This window comes from Petromyzon marinus, chromosome 13 (genome assembly GCF_048934315.1).
Source record: "Petromyzon marinus isolate PM22_M1 ecotype Great Lakes invasive population chromosome 13, UKy_Petmar_22M1.pri1.0, whole genome shotgun sequence".
Lineage (NCBI taxonomy): Eukaryota > Metazoa > Chordata > Hyperoartia > Petromyzontiformes > Petromyzontidae > Petromyzon > Petromyzon marinus.
This window is the reverse complement of record NC_133679.1, coordinates 15,033,582-15,060,916: the sequence shown is the minus strand read 5'-3', so window position 1 is coordinate 15,060,916 and position 27,335 is coordinate 15,033,582. Positions and strand designations below refer to the sequence as shown.

The 27,335-nt window shown below is 52.6% G+C and overlaps 2 protein-coding genes across 3 annotated transcripts in view; one reads left to right on the top strand and one right to left on the bottom strand.

The window, feature by feature from the left end:
• The first annotated feature begins 398 nt into the window (after positions 1-398).
• On the top strand, positions 399-15,710 carry LOC116942105 (ubiquitin-conjugating enzyme E2 R2-like). Its single transcript, XM_032953691.2, has 5 exons — positions 399-575; positions 11,612-11,698; positions 12,304-12,401; positions 13,570-13,704; positions 14,157-15,710. Exons 1-5 carry the CDS (start codon positions 399-401, stop codon positions 14,386-14,388), a joined length of 729 nt encoding a protein of 242 aa, XP_032809582.1. The 3' UTR covers positions 14,389-15,710.
• Positions 15,711-15,795: 85 nt separating this feature from the next.
• DNAI1 (dynein axonemal intermediate chain 1) overlaps positions 15,796-27,335 on the bottom strand; it is a 36,574-nt gene continuing 25,034 nt past the window's right edge. For both annotated transcript variants that reach the window (XM_076066723.1, XM_076066722.1), the window contains exons 7-20: positions 26,105-26,236; positions 25,886-25,945; positions 25,408-25,551; positions 24,440-24,524; positions 23,836-23,953; positions 22,683-22,726; positions 21,542-21,792; positions 20,710-20,799; positions 20,273-20,363; positions 19,430-19,509; positions 18,847-18,995; positions 18,039-18,138; positions 17,582-17,767; positions 15,796-16,060 (exon numbers count right to left, since the gene is read on the bottom strand). In XM_076066723.1, coding sequence (XP_075922838.1) covers positions 15,965-16,060; positions 17,582-17,767; positions 18,039-18,138; positions 18,847-18,995; positions 19,430-19,509; positions 20,273-20,363; positions 20,710-20,799; positions 21,542-21,792; positions 22,683-22,726; positions 23,836-23,953; positions 24,440-24,524; positions 25,408-25,551; positions 25,886-25,945; positions 26,105-26,236 — 1,626 coding nt within the window. In that variant the 3' untranslated portion in view covers positions 15,796-15,964. The remainder of the gene's footprint in view (positions 16,061-17,581; positions 17,768-18,038; positions 18,139-18,846; positions 18,996-19,429; positions 19,510-20,272; positions 20,364-20,709; positions 20,800-21,541; positions 21,793-22,682; positions 22,727-23,835; positions 23,954-24,439; positions 24,525-25,407; positions 25,552-25,885; positions 25,946-26,104; positions 26,237-27,335) is intronic.

Genomic DNA, 27,335 nt, shown 5'->3' with positions numbered 1-27,335 from the left:
GTCCCGCTGCCTGCCTGCCGGTCTCGAGCTCCGCGTACCCCAGCGCAGTCACCCCTTCCCTCCACCCCCTACCCACCCACCCTCGGTCCCCTCTTTCCCACCTCATCTTCCCGCCTCGTACTCTTACACCACCAACACCTCATTCTCGTCGGACTCCTTGAAACCAGCCGACAGCACCACCACCACCCGCCCCACCATCACCGCCTCCTCGCCTCTCTCACGCCTCTTCCCTGAGCCCCAACCCCCCCCTCGTTCCCAACTCCCTGGGGCCGCCCCTCTTCTAAGACCGACCCCTGTCCGTCCCCCGCGTCCCTCGTCAACCACCACCGCCGTCGTCGTCACGAGTGCCGCCCCCGCCGCATCGCGCCGGGCCGAGAACGAAGGGGGAAGGGGAGCGCATGGCGGCGCCTCAGATGTCAAGCTCGCAGAAGGCGCTTTGGCTCGAGTGGAAGGGGCTGCAGGAAGAGCCCGTGGAGGGCTTCCGCGTCACCCTGGTGGACGAGGCGGACCTCTACTGCTGGGAGGTGGCCATCTTCGGGCCCCCCAGCACTCTGTACGAGGGGGGGTACTTTAAGGTGAGTGGGAGCTGGCACGAGTAAGCGGAGAGACCCCCCCCCACAACCCATCCTGTGTCTGTGAGAGGGGGGGGGCGCTTTTGTAGAAGGGGATCGGTTTTGAGGGTTCGCTCTGCCGAGGGGGGCCCTCGGTGCGGTAGAAGACCTCCCCCCTAACACCTCCCACTATCGTGTGGGAGTCGTTGTGGAAGGGAGATTTTGGGGATCAAGGTTATCTCGAGGTGTGGGTGCAAGGCCCCCCCTTAGTTGGGGTTCCTTTGTCTTCTACCTCAGATCCCCTTTGTTGGACGAGCGAGGGGAGGGGGGCCGCATGGGCCTCCTTTGTGAAGGGGGGGCCTGATTGGGGTCCCTGCTGCAGGGAGGTAAGGATCCTTAATCGGGGGTCCTTGTGGCAGAGACATCATACTAGGCGGACTCTCCCTCTTGATGAAGTAGGCCTCATGCCTCGTCCGGTGGGTGTCTTTGTAGAAGGCAACCTGTCTGGGTGTTCTTGGTCGAGTTGGCTCGACCGGAGGGATACGGGAGCAGGAGGGGGTGCGGGGCGAGCCTCAGGGGTATCCCTGTGTCAGGGAAAGATTGGGGTTTGACCCCCGATTGGCGTGGTATCTGGGGTACCCCTCGCCGCGGTTCCTTTGTTGAGGCCGGAGCGAGACGTGTGGGGTCCTTTGTGTGTGAGAGAGACGAGACGCCTTCCTGTGTCGGGACTGATCAGCTGTGTCCGCTCTATGCCCTGCCACCTTACTCTTGATGAGGCTTCGAGGATCGTCACACGAGGCGGTCAAAGCAACAGCATCAACAGCAGCCACCCAACTAGCAGAGAGACTTAGTCACGTAGTGTACAGTACCAAATAAAACACATGTCACGGTGACCCACGCAGCAGTACCAAAGTAGACCAGGCTACGCAGTACCTAACACAGCAACCGAGGTTTTTGATCATCAATTCTATAAACCACGCCACGTTGACCAAAATAACAACAACAAAGCTGAGAAAAGATTTATTGTTTGATGTACACAATAGAGCATACGTTGCTGAAAGCAATAATACTTGAGTTCACCAGTACACTACAACAGTACACTACAAGACAAAGCACAAGACGAGGTTTAGTGGTGTCATTCTAGATTTGATTTTAGTGGTGTAAATGATGTATTATGAAGCACGTTACATTTAACACAGCAGCAGCAGTCGCATAGCTCATCGGCACATCACGAGCAACGACAACACACACAGAGTTGGGTCCATTGTGCGTTGTGTTAAATATAAACGGTTGTTACATTAACCCGCCACAAACGAACAATAACTGGAACACAAAGCATTGGGGGCAAGGAAGTCGCCACGTGTGAGTGTTCACAATAACAACACGGGACATACACCTAAGTGTGTAAACACAAATATTTACACACCGTGTTCACAATAACAACACGGGACATACACCCAAGTGTGTAAACACATCTATTTACACACCGTGATCACAATAACAACACGTGACATACACCCAAGTGTGTAAACACATCTATTTACACATTCATGTTCACAATGACAACACGAGACATACACCCAAGTGTGTAAACACATCTATTTACACACCGTGATCACAATAACAACACAAGACATACACCCAAGTGTGTAAACACATCTATTTACACGCCGTATTCACAATAACAACACAAGACATACACCCAAGTGTGTAAACACATCTATTTACACGCCGTGTTCACAATAACAACACAAGACATACACCCAAGTGTGTAAACACACCTATTTACACACCGTGTTCACAATAATTAACACAACGACACAAAGGAATCTCGGGGTGTAATCGGATATTGACACATTTGTCACAATAACACGAGCATGGACAACAATAGCAACACGCTTTGTCGATGGGGAGTCGTAATTTTAATGTGTAAAATAGAGCACGTAACATTGAGCACTTCGCAATAACACAACCGGTTCGACACAACAAAGCGGGCAGAATTCACAATCTAGATCGATAACAACACCAATGACACCATAAAGCAATAATAACGTACACGAGAGAGTGGAGTACCAGGGTTTACAATTAAATGTTGTTCTATTGGTAACAATGACAACACAAAGCGCATCAAGGGTGCACCGTTTATACATAGCACGTGATTACTCACCGATCGCACAACACATGACAACACAACGCGTACACGGGCATTCATCAATTGGATGGAACACATTGCACGTCACCACCATAACAACAAAGACGGCACCAACACGGCATGGACAACGCCACAGAGTCGAGAGGACACCTTGATTGAAGGACGCATTACACCGATCACAACCATTACAACAATGAAAATATACAGCACGAGTTCTATAATAAAATAATCACAAAGCACTTTATTTATCGATCAACAACAACAGCAGCAGCAGCACGTGACAACACAAAGGGTTTCATTTATGCAGCACTCCGGTTACATTCATAACAACACAACAACAATGACAACGTTACACACGCGTGTGTGTACACACACGTGTTCTCGTGTGTGTGCGTGTGTATGTGTACACACACACACGTGTTCTCGCGTGTGTACACACACACGTCAATAATAATTTGAATCGGCTCCATTAACGAGGCGTTCATTGCTTAGCGCCTCATGCGGGACGTGTTTAACAATCATCGGGCGCGTGCAGCGTGGAACGAGTTAATTCGATTGGGGTGTAAGTTGGTAGAGTAACACGTTACATTGCTTAATGCAAAGTAGCATGCTGCTTTAGACACGGCGACAACAACGACCACAACAACCATGACAAACCAACAACCACATCAGACAACGACCCACACACAACAACCACAGCAACCAATACTGGGCCTGCCCGAGCAGCCGGCCTTCTTCATGGTGGGGACGAGCATAGGCGGACATTGTGTTGTGTGTGTGTAGTGTCATTGTGTTGTGTGTGTAGTGACTGTGTTGTGTGTGTGTGTAGTGTCATTGTGTTGTGTGTGTAGTGTCATTGTGTTGTGTGTGTAGTGACGTTGTGTTGTGTGTGTGTGTAGTGTCATTGTGTTGTGTGTGTAGTGACATTGTGTTGTGTGTGTAGTGACATTGTGTTGTATGTGTGTAGTGTCATTGTGTTGTGTGTGTAGTGACATTGTGTTGTGTGTGTGTGTAGTGTCATTGTGTTGTGTGTGTAGTGACGTTGTGTTGTGTGTGTGTAGTGTCATTGTGTGCGTTAGGGGCTGAACGATTAATCGATTTCAAATCGAAATCGCATTTTGAAACAATGCGATTAGTAAATCGCAAAGGTTGCGATTTGAAAAGTCCTATTACTTAATGGAATTGTTTTATTATTTATTATAACTATTGATTTAAAAATAACGATTGCTTGTGTTGCGATGGAAACGTAGTTTTTTTTTAAAACAAATTTTGTTCTACGTGACTTTACCGAAAGACCCAAAGAATGTTAACAATAGTTCCATGTTTGATTGTTCTATTTCAATTAAATTTTTTAAATAAATGTTGGAAGCAAGTCATATCTTTTAAGTTCTCATCTTTGCATTAGAATATATAGAGCAGTTCATATTTTGCTAATGCTCATGTGGTATCATGTGGTAATGCTCCATCACGTGTTTTTAAGTCTATTATGCAGTGAATATTGAACTGAAGCTTGACTTTTAAAAAAATAATCGCAAATCAAATCGCAATCGCAATATCTGTCAGAAAAATCGCAATTAGATATTTTCCCCAAATCGTTCAGCCCTAGTGTGTGTGTCATTTGTGTGTGTGTGTGTTATGGTGACTGTGTGTGTAGTGTGTTATGGTGACTGTGTGTGTAGTGTGTTATGGTGACTGTGTGTGTGGTGTGTTATGGTGACTGTGTGTGTGGGTGGTGTTATGGTGACTGTGTGTAGTGTGGTGTGTTATGGTGACTGTGTGTGTGGTGTGTTATGGTGACTGTGTGTGGTGTGTTGTGTTATGGTGACTGTGTGTGTGTGTGGTGTGCTATGGTGACTGTGTGTGTAGTGTGTTATGGTGACTGTGTGTGTGTAGTGTGTTATGGTGACTGTGTGTGTGTGTGTAGTGTGTTATGGTGACTGTGTGTGTAGTCTGTTATGGTGACTGTGTGTGTGTGTAGTGTGTTATGGTGACTGTGTGTGTAGTGTGTTATGGTGACTGTGTGTGTAGTGTGTTATGGTGACTGTGTGTGTAGTGTGTTATGGTGACTGTGTGTATAGTGTGTTATGGTGACTGTGTGTGTATAGTGTGTTATGGTGACTGTGTGTGTATAGTGTGTTATGGTGACTGTGTGTGTATAGTGTGTTATGGTGACTGTGTGTGTGGTGTGTTATGGTGACTGTGTGTGTGGTGTTTTATGGTGACTGTGTGTGTGGTGTGTTATGGTGACTGTGTGTGTAGTGTGTTATGGTGACTGTGTGTGTGGTGTGTTATGGTGACTGTGTGTGGTGTGTTATGGTGACTGTGTGTGGTGTGTTATGGTGACTGTGTGTGGTGTGTTATGGTGACTGTGTGTGGTGTATTATGGTGACTGTGTAGAGTGTTATGGTGACTGTGTGTGTGGTGTGTTATGGTGACTGTGTGTGTGGTGTGTTATGGTGACTGTGTAGTGTGTTATGGTGACTGTGTTTGTGTGGTGTGTTATGGTGACTGTGTTTGTGTGGTGTGTTATGGTGACTGTGTGTGTGTGGTGTGTTATGGTGACTGTGTGTATGGTGTGTTATGGTGACTGTGTTTGTGTGGTGTGTTATGGTGACTGTGTTTGTGTGGTGTGTTATGGTGACTGTGTGTAGTGTGTTATGGTGACTGTGTAGTGTGTTATGGTGACTGTGTAGTGTGTTATGGTGACTGTGTGTGTGGTGTGTTATGGTGACTGTGTGTGTGGTGTGTTATGGTGACTGTGTGGTGTGTTATGGTGACTGGTGTGTTATGGTGACTGTGTGGTGTGTTATGGTGACTGTGTGGTGTGTTATGGTGACTGTGTGTGTAGTGTGTTATGGTGACTGTGTGTAATGTGTTATGGTGACTGTGTGTGTGTAGTGTGTTATGGTGACTGTGTGTGTGTAGTGTGTTATGGTGACTGTGTGTGTGTAGTGTGTTATTGTGACTGTGTGTGTGTGTAGTGTGTTATGGTGACTGTGTGTGTAGTGTGTTATGGTGACTGTGTGTGGTGTGTTATGGTGACTGTGTGTAGTGTGTTATGGTGACTGTGTGTAGTGTGTTATGGTGACTGTGTGTGTAGTGTGTTATGGTGACTGTGTGTGTAGTGTGTTATGGTGACTGTGTGTGGTGTGTTATGGTGACTGTGTGTAGTGTGTTATGGTGACTGTGTGTAGTGTGTTATGGTGACTGTGTGTGTAGTGTGTTATGGTGACTGTGTGTAGTGTGTTATGGTGACTGTGTGTATGGTGTGTTATGGTGACTGTGTGTGTAGTGTGTTATGGTGACTGTGTGTGTGTAGTGTGTTATGGTGACTGTGTGTGTAGTGTGTTATGGTGACTGTATGTGGTGTGTTATGGTGACTGTGTGTGTGTAGTGTGTTATGGTGACTGTGTGTGTGTAGTGTGTTATGGTGACTGTGTGTGTGTGTAGTGTGTTATGGTGACTGTGTGTGTGTGTAGTGTGTTATGGTGACTGTGTGTGTGTGTAGTGTGTTATGGTGACTGTGTGTGTAGTGTGTTATGATGACTGTGTGTGTAGTGTGTTATGGTGACTGTGTGTAGTGTGTTATGGTGACTGTGTGTGTGTAGTGTGTTATGGTGACTGTGTAGTGTGTAGTGTGTTATGGTGACTGTGTGGGTGTGTTATGGTGACTGTGTGTGTGTAGTGTGTTATGGTGACTGTGTGTGTGTAGTGTGTTATGGTGATTGTGTGTGTGTAGTGTGTTATGGTGACTGTGTGTGTAGTGTGTTATGGTGACTGTGTGTGTGTAGTGTGTTATGGTGACTGACTGTGTGTGTGGTGTGTTATGGTGACTGTGTGTGTGTAGTGTGTTATGGTGACTGTGTGTGTAGTGTGTTATGGTGACTGTATGTGGTGTGTTATGGTGACTGTGTGTGTGTAGTGTGTTATGGTGACTGTGTGTGTGTGTAGTGTGTTATGGTGACTGTGTGTGTGTGTAGTGTGTTATGGTGACTGTGTGTGTGTGTAGTGTGTTATGGTGACTGTGTGTGTAGTGTGTTATGGTGACTGTGTGTGTAGTGTGTTATGATGACTGTGTGTGTAGTGTGTTATGGTGACTGTGTGTAGTGTGTTATGGTGACTGTGTGTGTGTAGTGTGTTATGGTGACTGTGTAGTGTGTTATGGTGACTGTGTGGGTGTGTTATGGTGACTGTGTGTGTGTAGTGTGTTATGGTGACTGTGTGTGTGTAGTGTGTTATGGTGATTGTGTGTGTGTAGTGTGTTATGGTGACTGTGTGTGTGTAGTGTGTTATGGTGACTGTGTGTGTGTAGTGTGTTATGGTGACTGTGTGTGTGTAGTGTGTTATGGTGACTGACTGTGTGTGTGGTGTGTTATGGTGACTGTGTGTGTGTAGTGTGTTATGGTGACTGTGTGTGTGTAGTGTGTTATGGTGACTGTGTGTGTGTAGTGTGTTATGGTGACTGTGTGTGTGTAGTGTGTTATGGTGGCTGTGTGTGTGTGTAGTGTGTTATGGTGACTGTGTGTGTGTGTAGTGTGTTATGGTGACTGTGTGTGTGTGTAGTGTGTTATGGTGACTGTGTGTGTGTGTAGTGTGTTATGGTGACTGTGTGTGTGTGTAGTGTGTTATGGTGACTGTGTGTGTAGTGTGTTATGGTGACTGTGTGTGGGCAGCGGTAGTGGAGCGGTTAGCGCGCCGCGCTACGAACCCGGCAACCCGAGTTCGATTCCCGCTCACGGCCAACACCACCAGTGGCGATTATCTGAACTGGTTCTAGCCATCCTCTAGGTCGACTCAGACTTAAATGAGTACCTGGTGAGGTGTGTTAAACATCGCCACTTGGCAGACAAAGGTGCTTGCTAACAGCACTTGCCCAACAGTCTGTTATGGCTATACGGGGGGGGGGGGTCTTTGTGTTCAAGTGTGTGTGGGATGTGTGTTTGTGTGCTTATCGTGTATCTGATGTGTACAAGGTGTCTGTAGAATGTGTAATTTTTTGTTTGTATTGTGTGTTAAATGTGTGTGTTGTGTAAGTCTTGATTTGAAGCTTTCGTGACTGCAAGGATTCATACGCTTTGGTTTTTTCGGTAAAGTCACGTAGGTAAAATAAATTATAACTAAATTTAATCACGACGTTTCGGAGGCAACACAAGCTTCCGTCTTCAGGTGGAACAGTCCCAGCAAAATAGTTTTGTATACAGTATTGTGGTCACAGCAAAATAGCTGACTGCACAATAGCTGTCAAAATAGCTGTGACTGTTCCACCTGAAGACGGAAGCTTGTGTTGCCTTTGAAACGTCGTGATTTAATTTAGTTTTCATTTATTTTATTTTACCGACGTGTCTTTGCCGAAAAAAAACAGTGAACAGTGTGTAAGTCTTGTTTTGTATACAGTATTATGGTCGCAGCTTTGTGTCTGTGATGTATCCTGTGTAAGTGTTGTGTTGTGCCTATTGTTTGTGAGAGACCCGGTAACAACACAACAGCGTGGCGCGCATGTTCTCACGGGTTTATTTCGAAGAGCCCCCTCCATCCCATCTCGCCAGTCCTGCCGGTGCCTCCTTCACCCCTTCCGAACTCGCTGGGGGATTGAGATTGGCCTCGAGACAGACTCTGTGGCCTTGTCCTGTCCCCGTGTACCAACTCTGCCCCCCCTACCCCGTGTACCAACTCTGCCCCCCCTACCCGTGTACCAACTCTGCCTCCCCTACCCCGTGTACCAACCCTGCCCCCCCTACTCTGTGTACCAACCCTACCCCGTGTACCAACCCTGCCCCCCCTACTTCGTGTACCAACCCTGCCCCCCCTACTCCGTGTACCAACCCTGCCCCCCCTACTCCGTGTACCAACCCTGCCCCCTACCCCCGTACCGACCCTGCCCCCTACCCCGTGTACCAACCCTGCCCCCCTACCCCTGTACCAACCCTGCCCCCCCCTACCCCGTGTACCGACCCTACCCCCGTACCAACCCTGCCCCGTACCCTACGTAGCAAGCCTATCCTCGTATCCCTCGCACCCACCAGCCTCCAGGTGACAATGATGATGCTGCTGCTGATACTTAAGTCATTGAAGCTGATGCTGCTGCGGACGATGCTTACAATAATGAAGCCGATGCCTATGTTACTACTGCTGCTATTGTTGACCGCAGTGTTCTGGGACGAGGGGAACAAAGGGGGTTACTCGGAGGAGAGACAAACAGGGCGGCCACTAGCCCGGCTCTCATCTGTGCCTGCCCGTGCATGCGTGCTGTGTGCCATTGTGTTCACGCCTGTGTGCACGCGTGTCTCTGCGTATATCCATCAATGTGTTTACACCTGTGTGTAACTCCATTATCATGTCCCTCTAGCCTGACACCGCAGTCTCTCTTTAGCTCAATGCTGTGGCCAGTAGCCCAACACCCCATGGCTCACACGGAGAACAAAGGACGTCGAGCCGGCGTTGGTGCCTGTGTGTGTGCATCTGCGCCTGTGTGTCAGTGCGTTTGCGCATGGGTGCATCTGTGCCTGTGTGTTTGTTTCTTTGTGTCACGCTTTGTTTTTTGTGCGCGTGTTCATGGCTGTGTGCGTGATTTAATGTGTATCTGTACCTGTGTGCCTATGTTTCTTTACCACTGTGCGCATGTCTGCTTGTGTGGGCTTGCCTGTGCGGCTGTGTGTGCCTTCCTGCCTGTGTGTGCCCTGTGTAGGCTACACGGTCAAAGGGGGTCTTTGTCTTTGTGACCGTGAACCAGGCTCGAATCCCAGCCATGGCTAACATCAGCGGCAATTATTGGAACCAGCCCTGGGTCTCGCTTAGGTCGACTCAGCCTTAAATGCGTTCGCTGGTGTGGCGGTGTATTAAACATCTTCTCTGGGGAGATGCAGGCGGCCGGGTATGGTCCTCACCGCACCACATATACAACAGCACCACCCCATGTGCACTGTGTAAATGTTTTGGTGACGCCTTGGTGTTCATGTTCTCCAGCAGAGACCCAGTCTGCTTACAATCAGTCACCATTCTGTGCTCTCGTCTGCACTGCATGGTTGGTTACGTACGGTGCAAAAGAAGTTCTACATATATACATGCATACGTGCTTTCCTCTCCAGCAGCAATTACTTACTATTTATCCTATATTCAACTTTTGTTGAACATAAAATGTTATCGTCATTCATGGAAGTCAGAATACAGAGTAGATTTCAAAAAGAGGAGGAAAACGGCAGGTAACGTTGAACAAAGCCGGCACTATAAACCCCCAAGTGTAGGGTTCGAGCCGGGCCGTCCGGGCTCTCGCTGCCCTACCGCGGTCGGGGTAACGATCGGGAGCAGGGTGGGAGCAGCAGGGTGGGAGGAGCAGCAGGGTGGGAGCAGCTGGGTGGGAGGAGCAGCAGGGTGGGAGGAGCAGCAGGGTGGGAGGAGCAGCAGGGTGGGAGGAGCAGCAGGGTGGGAGGAGCAGCAGGGTGGGAGCAGCAGGGTGGGAGGAGCAGCGGGGTGGGAGGAGCAGCAGGGTGGGAGGAGCAGCAGGGTGGGAGCAGCGGAGTGGGAGGAGCAGCAGGGTGGGAGGAGCAGCGGGGTGGGAGGAGCAGCGGGGTGGGAGGAGCAGCGGGGTGGGAGGAGCAGCAGGGTGGGAGCAGCGGGGTGGGAGGAGCAGCTGGGTGGGAGGAGCGGGGTGGGAGCAGCAGGGTGGGAGTAGCAGGGTGGGAGGAGCAGGGTGGGAGGAGCGGGGTGGGAGCAGCGGGGTGGGAGGAGCAGCGGGGTGGGAGGAGCAGCGGGGTGGGAGGAGCAGCGGGGTGGGAGCAGCAGGGTGGGAGCAGCAGGGTGGGAGGAGCAGCAGGGTGGGAGCAGCAGGGTGGGAGGAGCAGCGGGGTATTTTAAGGGGGAGGGGAAGAAGATGGTATAACGGGAAGGGGGTGGGGTTTATTTAAACTTTTAAAGTTTCTCCACATTATTACTTGGCCTTATTTGTATCAAATTATAAAATGTTATACTTGAAAAGTTCTTAATATATAGTGTACTTAAATTGCCTTGGGTGTTTGTGTATTACTCAGTGGCTTAGATTTAGGTAACTTCATATGCCAATTTATAAACTGGTCATCAATTTACATGTTTACAATATCATTCTTATCAAGCCCCATGGTGTAAGCAAGTGCAGTCTCCAACTCTTTATCATCAACACATTTGCCATAAACACTTTCGCCTTTAAAATGAAAACTATAATAGGTGACGTTTTGAGCGATGACCCTTCTTCACAGTGTATCTACGAGTTGTATACTGTGTTGTGAAGGGGCCATGCCCCTAAACGTCACCTATTATGTATTTGCAAGGCCACACACACAGGCAGTGTTATCGACTAATGTGTTTGAGGTTTTTTTTTTATGTATCCCAAATCGCCCTCGCAAAAGAGGCAAATTATTATTTATTTGGTGTGCGTGCGCTGGGCCGCACAGGGCAGTAGCTTCGTCCCCTCCCCCCCCACCTGTGCAGGCTCCGCTGCGCGTGCACACTCAGGAGACGCCGGCCGGTTCGCAACTGTTGAGCGCGGCGCCGAAGATGCAACCCAGGCGGGCGGATCGTAGGGTTCGAGCTTCAATAGAACCGGCTCCTTGTTTCACACGTGTGTCTCCATGGGTTTATTTCACCTCCCGGTTAAATAAAGGAGGCTGATTGTGCCAGCCTGAATAGGTGTCCGCTAACGGCGCTCGCCCCAACCGCTCGTTCGGCTATTGGTGGCTCTTTGTGTGTGTCCATGCCTTCCTGAGTTCAGAACAGTGTGTCTACCCTAGCGTGTGCCATGTGTGTGTGCTTATGTAACTACGTATGTGTTTATACCTGTGTCTGGGCCTGCTTCTGTTTGTGTGACTGTGTATGTCTGTACACTTGATGTGTTTATGACTGTGTGTGCCTGCCTGTGTGTGCCTCTGATGGGAACCAGGCCCAGATGAAGTTCCCTCAGGACTACCCGTACTCGCCCCCCACGTTCAAGTTCCTCACCAAGATGTGGCACCCTAACGTGTACGAGGTGAGTGGGGGGGCACGGGAGTGCCAAGGGAGGCGGGGACTCCACACCATACCGGTCAGAGGAAACACATTGGGGGGGGGGGGGAGTGGGGGAGGGAGTTGGTGCCGCGAGGGGGCGCAGGCAAAGGAAACAAACAGGGGAAGTGACGAGCGGACTTGTTTTGGCCTCCGTTGCTGCGCGACTCTCTCACTTGCGTGCACTTGTGACATTCGGTGTTGTCACAGTATCGCGCTGTGCACGAGCGATGCCTGGTAGCCACGTGTGCTGTGTTTCAGGGAAGTTTGGCTGTGCAAGTTGTTTTAGTGACATGTAGTGGTGTTGTGTGGGTGACGTGCTGTCTGTTCCTCGCTGTGCCTGTGTGTACGTTTGTGTTTGTTTGCCCGTGTGTATGTCTGCGCCCGTGTGTACCCGTGTGTCTGTACCTATGTGCTATGTTAACGCCATTAAATGAGTACCTGATGCGGGATGTTGTAAACATCGGCATGTGCCGGGCTGTTCGTCATAGGTGCTGGCCTTCGAAAGTGAGTGCTAATAGCACTTGCCCCAGAAGTCGGTTAAAGGCTAAGCGGGGGGGGGGTCTTTGTGTGCTCACCGGGTGTCGGCAGAATGGAGACGTGTGCATCTCCATCCTGCACCCGCCTGTGGACGACCCCCAGAGTGGGGAGCTGCCCTCGGAGCGGTGGAACCCCACGCAGAACGTCCGGTACCTACCCCCCCCTTCCCCTCCATGCGGCGAATCGGTTGGGAGGGGACCGAGTTTACAATAACTGTGCTAAGATTGCCGAAGCTATTCCGTGGGGTTGGAGGTCCTCAGATGGATTCTCCGGCAAAGCATGTGGGGGGTGAGCGATAGACTGCAGTCGCCGTTAAGCTCCTCCTTTCCTACTTACGGGGGGAGTCGCACATAGAGCCATAGGCCAAATACGATACAATACGATGGTCATGGGAGTGATGGGTTACACTTGGCTTCGGTCACAGTTGGGCGACGTGAACTCGGATCGCGGGAAACCGTAGTGCACTATCCACGACGCCGCAGACGTAACAACCACTACAACAACAGCAGCCATTTGCTACTGAGTGGCGGTGACATCACCCTGGCTCTTGTGCCACACTAAGGTTCAGTTTGAGGCCGTCACGTGAAGCGTGGAAAGCTCGCTGCTGGCAGGTGTTGTGGGTTACACCAGGGGGTTGACAACCAAAATAACAGCCACCTTTTTCGAATTCGGTAAAAAGAAACGCAACATTTCAAGAGCCGCCATGCAACGTGAATAAGAGATGGTGGTACTTAATAAATAAACGTGAATAAGAGATGGTGGTACTTAATAAATAAACGTGAATAAGAGATGGTGGTACTTAATAAATAAACGTGAATAAGAGATGGTGGTACTTAATAAATAAACGTGAATAAGAGATGGTGGTACTTAATAAATAAACGTGAATAAGAGATGGTGGTACTTAATAAATAAACGTGAATAAGAGATGGTGGTACTTAATAAATAAACGTGAATAAGAGATGGTGGTACTTAATAAATAAACGTGAATAAGAGATGGTGGTACTTAATAAATAAACGTGAATAAGAGATGGTGGTACTTAATAAATAAACGTGAATAAGAGATGGTGGTACTTAATAAATAAACGTGAATAAGAGATGGTGGTACTTAATAAATAAACGTCACAAAGCAGTCCTTAAAGAGCCACCGCCTGCGGCTCCGGGCCCTGGGTTAGATGACCGAGGAGACTGGCGATGCACCACCTGCCCTCTCGCTGTGCCCACTCGGGCGGGCACACCAGCGGTCGATACGAGTTGCGATGACGGTCCGGTTGTTTTAACTCCCCCCCCCCCCACCCCCACCGTGCGGCGCTGCCACAGGACGATCCTGCTGAGCGTGATCTCGCTGCTCTCGGAGCCCAACACCTTCTCGCCAGCCAACGTGGACGCGTCGGTCATGTACCGCCGCTGGCGCGACAGCCGGGCCAAGGACAAGGAGTACGAGAACATCATCCGGTGCGGGTGCCCGCCGCCCACAGCGCGCGCACGCAGCGCCAGCCGCATGCGCGCATCGACACACACGGACACACGGCATCGGACGGGTTTGCGTACACGCACGGTGACCATCGACGTTCGCCGCCGAGTGGCGGTGACGTCACCCCGGCGCTTGTGCCGGGTGGGGGGATGCACTTTTGAGGCCGCCAGGCGAAGTGCGGAAGGCTCGCTGCGGGGCAGGTCATTGGTTAACTGACTGGCTTACTGGCACCAGTACGTACGCACGTGCGTACGTACTGGTGCGGCAATTCATCGGCCAGCCACCCGATACGATTTGATTACTCGTCGCCACAATTTTGTAGTCGAGGTTCTTGACGTTTTGTTACTCTTGTTACCGTCTGGTTCATATTGTTTTAATGGTTCCGATTCTGTTGTCCACGCGTGTGTCTGCGCGTGTCTTTGCCCGCGAGCAGCATGCGGGTGCTGGCAACGCAGGCGGACGCGGACCGCGATGGCGTGAAGGTGCCCACCACGCTCGCAGAGTACTGCGTGAAGCCGCGGGCACCGCCCCCCCGAGACTCGACCTCCGACCTCCTCTACGACGACTTCTGCGATGACCTCGATGAGGACGACGACGACGACGACAACGAGGACGGATACTACGACGGCGGAGACAACAACGACTCTGGCAACGAGGAGTCCTGACAGTGCGGCCCCGTGACCCAGCGACCTCTCCCTCCCTCCGCCTCCTTCCCCCCACCCCCCCACCCACTGCTCCCGCCTGCTCCTCTCTCTCAACGCAGGGCGCTCAATCCCCACAATCCCCCCCGATATGCCGCCAAACCCGGGCCGACTGCGGCCATTGTAAAATACATTGCGCGATAACTAACAGTAATGATGGCTAACGAATGGCGGCAGCGGCAAAGATGCAAAGGAGGCGATGCGAGTGGTGGTGGTGGCGTGGGCAGCGTGATTCACTAGGGTAGCTTTGCCCCCTCTCTCATAAGCTCACCCCTCCCACCTTGACCCCCCCCAAATAAATGACCTCAAATCCCTTTTTATAATTTTCGCCAGCAACTCCATCAGTCATGACAACAGCAGCAGTAGCAGCAAGGCGCCTACAGCGCCCACAGGTTCCTCCCCCCCCCCCCCCCCCCCCAATATCCTGTGCGCAATATAAATAATAAAACAAACTTTTAAAGAGTAAGTTAGAAATAAAAATGTTAAGCTGACAAGGGCGTATGTGATGAGTGAACAGGCCATCTCGGCCTCCGAGCGCTAGCGAGCTGGCGTCGCGCGTGCGCACCCAACGAGACCGCGCCCGTCTCGTTTCAACACTTTTGGTTTTGCGTCTGATATTTTATTTCGTGAAGTGCTTCTGTTCCCCACCGTAACGTTACCGTCTCCTTTCCTCGTTGCGTTTTTCGAGATTGTGCTCGTTTAGTAAAGTTTTGCGTTTAAATTCGTCTGTTACCTTCTCTTCCTCTCTCCATTCCATTTCTTGGGCCCTAAGTCAACGCGTTGGAGCGCGAGGGAGACCCAGGGGTAGAGGCCAGGGCGCGGGACGCCAAGGAGTGAGAATCCGGTGACCTTTGGGTTGGTGGGGGCCACCGCGGGGGACACACGTGGCCTCGACCCCTCCTCCCGGAAGTCGACCCCCGCCGTGCGAGTCGAGGCACTGTCATGCTTTACAAAGCTCTGCGTGCCCCGCGTGGCTTAAGCCTCCCTACGCTCATTGGGTCTTCCTTGCCTCCGCCGCAATCTCGGGGCCGCATTCGAGTGACGGACTAGTGAGAGTGTTCATGTACGTTTGACTCTGTTGACACGCACGCATACACACGCACGCATACACGCACATGCACACACATGCACGCACACACACATGCACGCACACACACACACATGCATGCATACACACACATGCGCACACACATGCACGCGCGCGTTTATGCACAGGCACGTCTGTACCCGCCTCCGTCTTAGACCTGTGGCTGTAAATAAAGGACGTCGATCCGCCCAGAGCTCCATCTGCACGTCTGCGTTTCCGTGGGCGTGTCGTCGGTGAGCGTGCGTGCAACAACACGGAGATACTGCGGCCGAATGCCGGTGCAGAACGTTGCATAGATTTAATTTATTGGGAAAAAGGGGGAGGAAGAAAAAAAACCTCGGACTCAGGCGCACGGAGCAAACGCGCGCGTCGCCGCCGTGCGCCCGGTGCGACGGCGCTCTGGCCTGGCAAAGCGACCGCCGCGGCGCGGCCGTCGCCGGGGGCGTGGCGATGTCACTTCCCGTCGGGCTCGCGGATGAGGGCGAGCAGGCGCTCGAGCTTGGCCGTCTCGGCTTCGGGGCCCCGTGCCGCCTCCTGGCCCTTCTTCTCCTGCAGGCGGCACACGCGTCCAAGCGGTCACCTCCAGCCTCAACCAATGGGTTTCCATTGAACACCATTTAGTGGTTCCCCACTCGGCATGTCTCGAATTTGACCCATTTACCTTCCGTTCCGAGTACGAATTGGGTGTTGTTGCACAAGACTTGTGCCTGATCATTTCCAAACTCTTCCCACGTGACGCCGAGTTGGCCGACTGTGCCCTCTGCGCGGCAATTTGAATGGGCGCGCTTGCGTACGTAGCGGGATGTGTTTAAAAATCGTCTGGCGCGAGCGGCGTGTGACTTTTTGGATTTTAACGGAGGTAAAACTGGCCAAAACGGGCAGACGCGCCGTGGCAGGTCGCGAGATTTTTGAAACCGTGGGCGCACGGCCACAGGAATTAATGGTGACCAGGAATTGAAAAAAAAACATGGGCATCGAGGCACAAAGCGGCGCCAACCCAAACCATCGCTGGCGCCTGCAGGACAACGTGGCGATTGTCAAGACGGAGCGACCGGTGCGTGCGAGACACGAGCGAGACACGAAGCCGATCGGTGTGCGGGGAGGCCTGGCTACCTGACCAATGTGGCCAGAGGCTGACGTGGGTCTACGCATCGACCGCACTCCACACACGACACTCTCTTGTCTGCGCTGTGTTGGATCAGAGCAGATGAGCCTGCTCCTTCGATCTACGCACTTTGCAAAAAATACAACAATTTTGTCAACACTGGCCTTGAAATCAAAACATAAAAGTCTACGTTTTTGGAAAAGGCCTTTCTTGATAGCACATAAACCATTACCTGAAATGCTACCGATTAGATAATTTTTTCCTTTCAAGGCCACACTTATTATTGACAAATGTGTTGATTTTTTAGTTAATTGTGCTTTTGCACCACACTTCCAACGTGGCATCACCAAATAATGTCGTTATATATGTATATATATAGGACTTAATGTCTCAATTCAAATATTTTCCGGGTCGCTGGCCAGAGGAGGTGGCACGTGACTCGCCGTAGCCACAGCCATAGCGAAAAGTATCGATGTGGTGCGCCAGATATGAAAAAAAATTTCAGGGTTCGCTGACTCCGAAGACGAGACTTGGTTGAAATTAAGCTCCGGTCTAGAGTATACACACACACGTAGACAGTATACAGCATATACTGTTAACAGTATACAGTATATAATGTATTGCACTGTTAGCAGCAGCAGCAGCAGCGCACTGCCGGCGCCGCACGTACTCCCACGTCTTCCTCTGTCGGCCGGCATGACGGGTCGCCCTCCTCCACCAGCTGGACCCGGCGAGCACGGTGGTGGAGCGGCACAAACAGAGACACGGTGAGCGTGGAGGGTGACCGGCGGGGGTGGGGGGTGGTAGCCTGGCGCAGGGCAGGCGGTGAGAGGTAGCGGTAGGGTCGGGGTCAGTGAAAGGGCTCGAACTGGCTGTTACTAGCGAGGTAGGGTTAGTGTCGGTGAGATCGCCTGCGAGCGGCACGCACGCACGCACACAAACGCACGCTAGCGCGCACCGCACACCTTGGGTACGCGCCGCAGATTGGGCGACAGCTTGAGGCTGGAGACGACGCCGCGGTCATCTCCGACGATGAGCACGGGCTGCGAGGGGTTGAAGGCGACGTGCGTGAGCTTCGTGTGCTTCTTGGTGGACACGCTCTGCGTGCACAGCGCCTCGTATTTGTTCACGTTCACGTCGAACACGTGCACCTGCATCCCCCCCGCAACGCACGAGACACGCGACAAGCAATATGGGCATCTGCCTCGAGGGGACCGCAGGGAGGCTGGAAATTACCGCGGCACGGCGGAACGCCGAAAGCGCGCGAGCGAATTGAGTGGTCGCCCGAAATACTAGCCGAGCGCTCGCCTATATGCTGACCCTAAGGCGAGCTCAAAGGCTAGCCCATAGGTTAGTCAGAACGTTAGCCCGATGCTTGCTCCTTGGCCGTCATGGACGCTGGCCCTACGGGCCGTCACGAACCTTCCCATCGGCCGTGACGGCGGCGAACACGGTAGAGGAGTAGGGGGCCCAGGCGACGTCGCCCACGGCAGCTCCCAGGTCGAAGGTGAACACGGGCGCCCTGGGGTCACACGGGGAACACGGGCACGCACGCGTATAGCATGACGCAGCCCAGACAATGGCAAAACAACAACAAGACTAGTAATCGACTACCCCGGAAAATTTAGGGAAAACGAACAGTTCTTAACTGCATTTGACTGAAGCGCATCTGACGTCCGATCGTCAGTCGAGCATTCGTAACGCGGCACAAATTTAACTTAAAAGGGCATTCAGTGGCGTTGGAGAATAAATTAGAGAGGGAAGTCGTGAAATTCCGCCGGAAGTGATGACACTGAAGTGACGACACCGAAGCCGATTTGTGGCGCGGTGGGAGAGAAGGAGGAGGTGGAAGTGAACTCCAGCCGACCGGAGCTGCGACCGGAGAAGGGATGTTTGCCCCGTCTGGCGCGAGGTTGGATGGGGCTGGACGAGGAGGCCGCTTGAGGCCGATCGTAGGTGGCGAGACGGAATGTACGATGAGACAGCAGCTGCGCCGGTTGACACAGTGTGTGTTTTGTAAAGTGTTCTCGAGTAATTTTCGACGTACAGAGCTCATTCTGACCGGCAGGAACTAGGGACCTGTTTCACATCATTGGTGCGATCCAACAACTCTCGCCTCCACAGTGCTGGATTACAGGCGTGCAGTGATCTTGTGTACATATGCGTGTGTGTGTGTGCGCGCGTACGTGTGTGTCTGCGTGTGTGTCTGCGTGTGTCTGCGTGGGCTCACTTGGCCGTGTGCTCCCAGATCTTGAGGCTCCAGTCGGCGCTGCAGGAGGCGAAGACGCGCGTGTGGAAGGGGTTCCAGCGCACAGCCTCCACCGCCATGTGGTGCGCGTCGTACGTGTCCAGGAACTGGCTCGAGTACGCCTTGGAGCACTGCGCGCACGTATATATGCGTATATACGCCTTGGTTCTTTCGGTGAAGTCACGTAGGTAGAAAAATAATAGATCACGACGTTTCGATCGCAACGCAAGCAATCGTCATCAGGCGTAGCCAACCGAGCTGATCGGAGGTGCGAGGGGAGGACAACAAACTAAACACAAAAAGCAGTTCTAAAGAAATTAGTTTTCAATCTAGATGATGATTTAAAAGTGCATAGCCCCAGTGGCTTCCTAATATTGGAAGGAAGAGCATTCCAGATGGTCGCAGAAGCGCATGTGAAAGCACGCGATGCGGTGACCGTCTTTGTTCAGTCACTGCACGGCAGTCACGTGTGACACCCCCAGTCAGAAGAATTGCGTGATGTGGGCGACACGCGTGTGCGGGCGACGGTAGGCAACTGAGCTCGGTTGAGCGAGCGGCGCATCACCTTGAGAATCGTCCCATCCTCTGTCCCCACGAGGAACATGTGGTCGATCTGCCGGTGGAAGTCGAAGGACGTCCCGCTACCTGGCGTCGCAGCGGGAGGAGGGAGAGGGCACGGCAGAGTTATGGGAGGCGCGCCACGCGTGACGCGGGCGTTCGGTGTACACGTGTGCACGTGGCGACCCCGTGTGAGCGTGTGCATGCTAGTGCACACGAGCAGGTGCGTGCGTGTGTGTGCGCGAGCACGTGTGTGCACATGAGGGCAGTGTGTATACGCGAGGACGGTTAGCGCGTGGCGAGGACGGTTAGCGCGTGGCGTGCTACGAACCCAGCGAACCAAGTTCGATTCCAGCTCACAGCCAACTTCCAGTGAGGATTATCTGAACCAATCCTAGGCCTCCCCGAGATCGACTCATCCTCAATTGAGTACCTGGTGAGATGGATAAACATCGCCACTAGGGAGACAAAGGCGACCGGGTGTGGTGCTGACCCCTCGTGTGCAGTGCCGGCCTTCATAGGTGCTCGCTAACAGCACTTGTCCCAACAGTCTGTGCAGGCTATATGTGGGATCTTTGTCTTTGTACGCGAGGGTGGTGCTTGTGCGTGTGTGTGCGAGCAAGTGCGTGTGTGTGTGCACGTGTGTGTGTGTGTGCGCGTGCATGCGCGTGTGTGCGCATGCGTGCGTGTATGCGTGCGTGTGTGCGTGCGTGTGTGCGTGTGTGCGTGCGTGTGTGCGTGTATGCGTGCGTGTATGCGTGCGTGTGTGCGTGCGTGTGTGCGTGCGTGTATGCGTGCGTGTATGCGTGCGTGTATGCGTGCGTGTATGCGTGCGTGCGCGTGTGGCTACTCAGAGTCTCTAAGGCCGGGTCCTCGCCGAGCGGCGCCGCTTGCCCCTCCTCCACGCTCAGCTTCACCACGTCCATACACAGCAGCTCGTTCTGCGGAGGAGACGCGTGCGCCAGACGTGCATGACTCCTTCACGGGGGTGTTTGTGCCCGTGCGCATTTGTGTATGCACGCACGAATGTGTGAACGTGCGTGACGTGTTTGTATGTGTATTTGTGTGTACGCGTGCGTGCGTGTGGACGTGTGTATGTGTCCCAGCGCACATGTGTACGTGGGGAGTGGTGGCACCACCCAAATTGGATTCCCACTCACGGCCAATACTGGTGACGAACATATGAACCAGTCCTGGGCCTCCTCTAGGTCGATTCAGCCTCCTGGGGGATCTTTGTCTCTGTGCATGTAAGTGTGTGCGCCTCACCTTGATGTGTGTGCGCCTCACCTTGATGAGTGTCCAGGAGGCCACGCGCCCGTCCGAGGACACCGAGAAGAAGTTTAAGTTATTGTCCAGGTCGTCCCTCTGCCACTTGACCTGTGGCACGAGCCGTGAAAGTAATCACTCGGTCAACGTCAGCATTCCCCGCATTCATCTCCTTCGTCCGCGCACTCTCACCTGGCGCTGCTGCTGCTGTGTTGGCATTGGTGCACAAGCACGGCGAACAAACTCGCTCGTCAAACATGAACACTGCCACTCTACCTCTCCGGCCCCTCTCGGCGAACTGTGAGAAAGGGCCATTGCCCGACACACGTCACCGCACAGCGTTATTGGCAGACGTGTTGAGGTGTAATGTTACTCTCAACAAAGGCCAACTTCCTGGACAATAAACACCGTTTCTGAAGCATACAGGCCCAAAGGCCCAGAACATCAAGCGGCCAGCAATAAAATGGCACTCGCAAAGCTGTAACAGATAAGAGCTAACTCGAGAGCTTGGGGAAAAGAGACGATGGGTGGGAAGCGGTTGAGTGAGTGGATGAGTAAGTGAAGTTCACGGGTAGCGTAACCACAGTAAGTAGCGATGGAAGAAGCGATCAGAGGGCGACTGACTGTGGGTGAGCGAGCGAGTGACTGGAGTGAATCAGTGAGTGCTGGACTATCATCAGTCTTGTCCTCCTGTGGTGAGATGATGTACTCTAAACCAATCAAATGCTACCAAATATCTTCCGCGACACCCGCAAGCTGTCTTGTCTCTCTCTCCCGTGCCGATCATGGTGTTAAAGCGGCGTTAGCGCGTGCCGGTGCCCTGCCAGCCCCTGGGTGTCCAGGCCCCGCTTGCCTGCCACACGGGGTCGGTGTGCTTGCCGGAGCGGGCGCTGCTGCGGTGCGAGGGCTGCGCGTCCACCGGCGCCGCCAGGTTGTAGACGGCCACCGTGCCGTCGTACAGGCCGGCCGCCACGAGGTGCGGCCGTGCGTCGTGCACGTCGACGCCCATGACGCCGCTCTCCGTGGCGAACACGAACTCCGGGAAGGACGGGTTCTTGAGGGTGAACACCACGAGCGCGCCGCGGCCCTGCTTCTGGAACTCGTCTGCACCCAGAGGGGAGCAGCCACCACTGGCTTCAAGATCCTGCAGGGACTTAGCTCTCCTGCCTCTCCCCTCCCATATCACTCTACACGCCTCCATGTGCTGTCCTTCCACTCCCCTCTAGTCTCGCTATACTACTCTCCACGCACTCTCTCTTACCTCTCCCCTTTCATCTGACTCGACTCTCCTCCACACTGTCCCACATCTTCCTTCTCATCCCCGTGTAAGAGAATGTCCCATGGAAGTAGATATCAAAGAGCTACCTCTGAGGCCCGTTCAAGTGATCTCTAGAACACAGCGTGGGGGGGGCAGCACTTCCCCAGGGAAATGTTAGCCGTGTGACCATCACACAAATACATTTAACTCTCACAGATGGAATTTAGCCTAATTAAGTGCAGAACCGAATATTATACGATTTAATATTTTATTTGGACTGAGATTCGCTACACCTGAGAACCCGGTGTCATCACTGGTTGGGCGACTGAAACCCAGATCAGAACCCAGGAGCTCTGCAGTGGCGGCTCAGCGTGCCAACCCGCAAGTTGCCCGGCCACCTCAGTGCATCGTGCAGCTCAGCTGTGGGTAGCCACAAAGTTGAAATACAACTCTCAAGTGGACTTGTGGGCTGAGCAAGGGAGCAGTCCCCGAAGCTGGTGAGCGGTGTGTGTGTGTCACCGGGGTGCCATGCGTATGTGTGTGAGATGCCGGCGTAGCTTGTGTGTGTGTGTGTATCCAGTGTGTGCTGTGCGTGGGTGTGAATCGCTGGGTTTGTGCTGTGTGCGTGGATGCGTCTGCGTCACCAAGGTGCCATCGGGGGTGTGTTTGTCTGTGTGTGCCTTGTGCTGTGTGTGTGCGCGTGCGCACGCGAGTGTCCGAATGCACCGTTACTCACAGGAGCCGAAGCCGACTACAAAGAGGTCGTGATAACAGGGGTTCCTGCAGACCGACCACGACGCACACGGATCACACGCACACGGATCACACGCACACGGCGCACGACGCACCACCGTGAGCGGCGGTGAGCAGCGAGCGAGTCGCGACGGCGCTACGTCGGCACGGCCGGCGATGGGGCACAGCAACGGTGGGGACAATGACGGCGATGACGGTGGCGATGGCAGCCCCGAGATTCCGATGATGGCGATTTCACGATGACGACGCTGCCTGCGGCGGTGACTGTGGTAGCGATTAGGCGAGTAGCGATTCACCCCTGCACCTTAACCCACGACGATCCCATTAATCTTCACAAATCCAGGACAGCATTTTGATGTAAGAGGCGAAAATAATATTTTTTGTCTCATTTGCATAGTCTCTCGTTTGAACAACTTTAGTTGATCCGTTAGCCTCAATGAAAGATCAGAGGATAAGACTTAAAGCTTTCGTGACTGCAGGAATTCATCCTCTTTGGGTCTTTCGGTAAAGTCACGTAGATAGAAAAATAATAATGAACATGTTTTGTGATTTTTATTCTTTTCTTATTTTTTTATTTTTCTATCTACGTGACTTCACAAAAATACCCAAAGAGCATCAGAGGATAACTTGTGTATCATTTGTCTAAGTAGAAAATAATCCATTCACACACGCACACGATTTGATGATGTGTGTAATGTAAGCAGAAGAATCCATATGAATTGAAGAAAATCAATAGATAGGGTTGTGGCTATAGTTGTCATTCTGGAAGTGGCGATGTTATTGTCACCAGCGCCACTTTAAGAGTTTCACTATTTAAATGCATTTAACCAGAATGCAATGTAATTTACAACCCTTTGTCAATCCACTGCTGGATGACAGCCTCCCCACACTCGTCATGGATCATGAGTATTGTTTGACTATACTTCACCATGCTGGTCAGTGCGGGTTAGTGAAGGTGGGGATGGATGGCCTAGGTGGGGATTTGCAGACATTGTTTGCAACCGCCATTATTAGCCGTGGCACGGATTCAAACTTGTAGCGTAGTGCGCTAACCACAGCGCCACCGCTCCACCCGGTGTAACGATATTGCTGTGTAGGTAGCTGCTGGTGCTGCTGCTGGTGCTGGTACCACTCACCAGCACAAAGCGGTGACGGTGAGGCGCCGCGCCTGCTCGCACTGGAAGCGCCACAATGGCAGCAGCGTCCCGTCCTGCTCACGGTACTCGTCTGATGCATCCTCAAAGTAGCGGAAATCTACATAGACGCACAGAGAAAAAGATCCCCTGCATAAGCTTTAACAGACTGTCGGGACAAGTACTGTTAGTGAGCACCTATGAATGGGTGTGTGGGCCAACACCACGCCCGGCCGCCTTGGTCTCTGCAGTGCTCATGTTTACAAAATACAACACAAGGTACTCATTTCAGGCTGGGTTGACCTAGGGGAGCCCCAAGACCTGTTAAAATATTCGCCGTGACTGGGAATTGAACTCGGGGTTGCTGGATTCGTAGCGCGACATAGGCAGCTGCGGAAGTGCCGATGAAAGCTGGCACAGTACGCGAAGGGGAGGCGTGGCCAGAACAACAAGCCTAGGCGCCTTTGCAGGAGGCACTAATTTAAGACTGAGTTAACCTGCCAGAAGCCGCCGCCACCACAAGCTCTCGCTGCAGGGCCGCGGTTGGAGCGAGATGAACGAGAGGTCACGGGCCGCAGCAGCAGCGGCAGCAGCTCACGGCGCTCACCTTGAGCGATGTCGTCAAAGGTGTTCTGGTTGACCATGCGCTCGATGATCTTCGCTGCCTTGGCCACCTTGGTGATGTCATCGCCCTGCGGGGGGAACCACGGGGTGTCGAAAGACACAGCGGCCGGCGTGACCGGGCCCGTGTTTTGGCGAACAGATCGTGTGGGCGCAGAGACAAAGGTACATCAGAATTTAGTTCCAGTGTTTTTCATCCTCTTTTCAAAAGTCCGGAAAGAACTCCAGTTGGGTGCCAAGTAATGGTACTAAGAAATCTCCAATCGGAGCTCTCGCATTGAACAGTGCACCACCTTGTATCAGGGAATTGCCTGGGAAGATGATGTAACAGAACTATTTTTTAAATCCCGTCAAAAGGGCTCTTTATGCACACGAGGTGCACACCTTTTATATGCCTGGCAGAGAGTGTTTGTCGTGTGTCAAATATACTGACAGTGTAATTCTCAGAGCTGGAGGGCACCACACTTTAGTGTGAAGCCAAAATTTACTATCATGCTTTTTTCATGTCGTCATTGGTCACTGGGGCTGAGAGCATCAATTCGCCACATGCCACACAGAGCCAGTTTAAACAGCGGCGACTGAAACCTGGATTACTCATACCCAGGTTCAAAGTGCTTCCAGCTCAGTGCTCTGACAGGGCATCAGCCTTATGGCCCACCCAGCCACTTGGCTCACCTCGAGGCAAACAACAAAAACAAATGTTTTATTTGTATAAAGCGGCATCGTCCATGCAAATTTCATCACAAAATTCTCTAACTAATTTATTGAAAGTGCTCGGGAAGGCGGCAGCCAGAACTGGCGCCGACAGTTGCCCAAGCTCTGCAGTCCTACACTGGGATGTTTGATCAAGTCCATCGATGAGCGTGGATACATTCCAACTCAGCCGTCAGCTCACACCGGACTCCTCGACCGTCGCTGTGCGTTCGTCAATCCCCTTTGACGGCCACCGCTCACCTGCGTCTCGACGAGTGTGAACTTCTTTGTGGCACGGGGCCCCCCTTCGTCGCGCCTGCCGCCCCCGCCCCCCTTCTGCTGCTGCTTCTCCTTGGCCTTCTCCTGCCGCTTGAGCTCCTCCCCGTAGGCATCGTACACCTCCCACTGGGCGCGTGCACACGTCCCGCGTAACCAGAGTTGCAGAGGTCAGGGTGAGGTCGAGGTCAAAGGCCAGTCAGTAGCTTCACTGACTCGCCCTAACCCCACAATTGAGCTCTGCCCTACCACCCACCCACCGATGGAATGCTTTACTGCCAATCACACAGTCCCACGTCCCACGCAGCCACTGGGGCACACTGGTTTCGTTAATTACGACACCCAGCGGCACCATATTTACAGTGCCACTGGGCAGGTAAGACCCATATTTCTTCATGAGCAGTGCATTTCCAGGTTCGTGTCAGCTCTTCCACTCATTCTCTGCAGACTCCCAACCTCTCACCTGATTGACCGTGGCTGAGAAGTTGGCCCTGGGTGGTGGCTCAGTCTGGCTGCTCTTCTCCTGCAGTTAACAGGCATTCACACAAACACACACACACATCTGTGACACCGGCCACTTTGTCTGGTGTGAAACATGCGATTGGCGCCAGCAGCAATGAGCACTAGCAGCTGTCCTGGCTGGCACGATCAACATTTCCCCGCCACCGCTGCTGCTACGTACCCGTAAGGGGTTGTTGAAGGTCTGGGAGGCGCGCTCGCTGAAGTTGAACTGGTTGGTGAGCTTCTGCTCGCTTTTGGACGCCACCTTGGTCTCCTTGGCCTCCTCCTCCTCCTCGTCGTCCTGGATTTTGACCTCCTCGCCCAGCGTGGACGCACGCAGGATCACACGCATGCATTACACAGTGAGTCTGCAGCTCGCTCTGAGTGTAGAGTTCACTTTGCAGCAGTCCAGAGCTCGCTGTGAGCATGGAGATCACCCTGAGCGTGGAGGTCACCGTGAGTGTGGAGGTCTCCGTGAGTGTAGAGGTCTCCGTGAGTGTGGAGGTCACCGTGAGTGTGGAGATCACCGTGAGTGTGGAGGTCACCGTGAGTGTGGAGGTCACCGTGAGTGTGAAGGTCTCCGTGAGTGTGGAGGTCACCGTGAGTGTGGAGGTCACCGTGAGTGTGGAGGTCTCCGTGAGTGTGGAGGTCACTGTGAGTGTGAAGGTCACTGTGAGTGTTAAGGTCTCCGTGAGCGTGGAGGTCTCCGTGAGTGTGGAGGTCACCGTGAGTGTGGAGGTCTCCGTGAGTGTGGAGGTCTCCGTGAGCGTGGAGGTCTCCGTGAGTGTGGAGGTCTCCGTGAGTGTGGAGGTCACCGTGAGTGTGGAGGTCACCGTGAACGTGGAGGTCTCCGTGAGTGTAGAGGCCTCCGTGAGTGTGGAGGTCACCGTGAGTGTGGAGGTCACTGTGAGCGTGAAGGTCTCCGTGAGTGTAGAGGTCTCCGTGAGTGTGGAGCTTATTTTTTTAAAGACAGTTACTGAGCACAGGCCCAAATATCCAAAACGTCAAATGCCCAGCAACAAATAGCACATATCAAAACCAAAATCGAGGTTTTCTCTGGGTCAGATTGCGTAAATATAAATGTGTCGTTAAACCCACCACCACCACCTGCCAAACAAAACATGCCAATTCAGTACACCAGTGTGTTGGAGAGTAAACCCACAACATTTACAATTCTAGTACGACGTTTCGCCAGTGACAATCAGCCTCATCAGGCAAAATCCAGAATTGTGAAGAAACCTTCCTGTTTTGGTCTTAAATAGAGAGATGAATGTGTAGTGTATCAGCGCCGACTGGCGACCAGGGGTAGCAATTACGGGTGTACCCACCCAAGGGGAAGATCTGAGGCAAGGGTCATGGAAAGGATAATAACTTGGGCCAAGGGTCATGGAAGGGATTCACCTTGTAGCTCC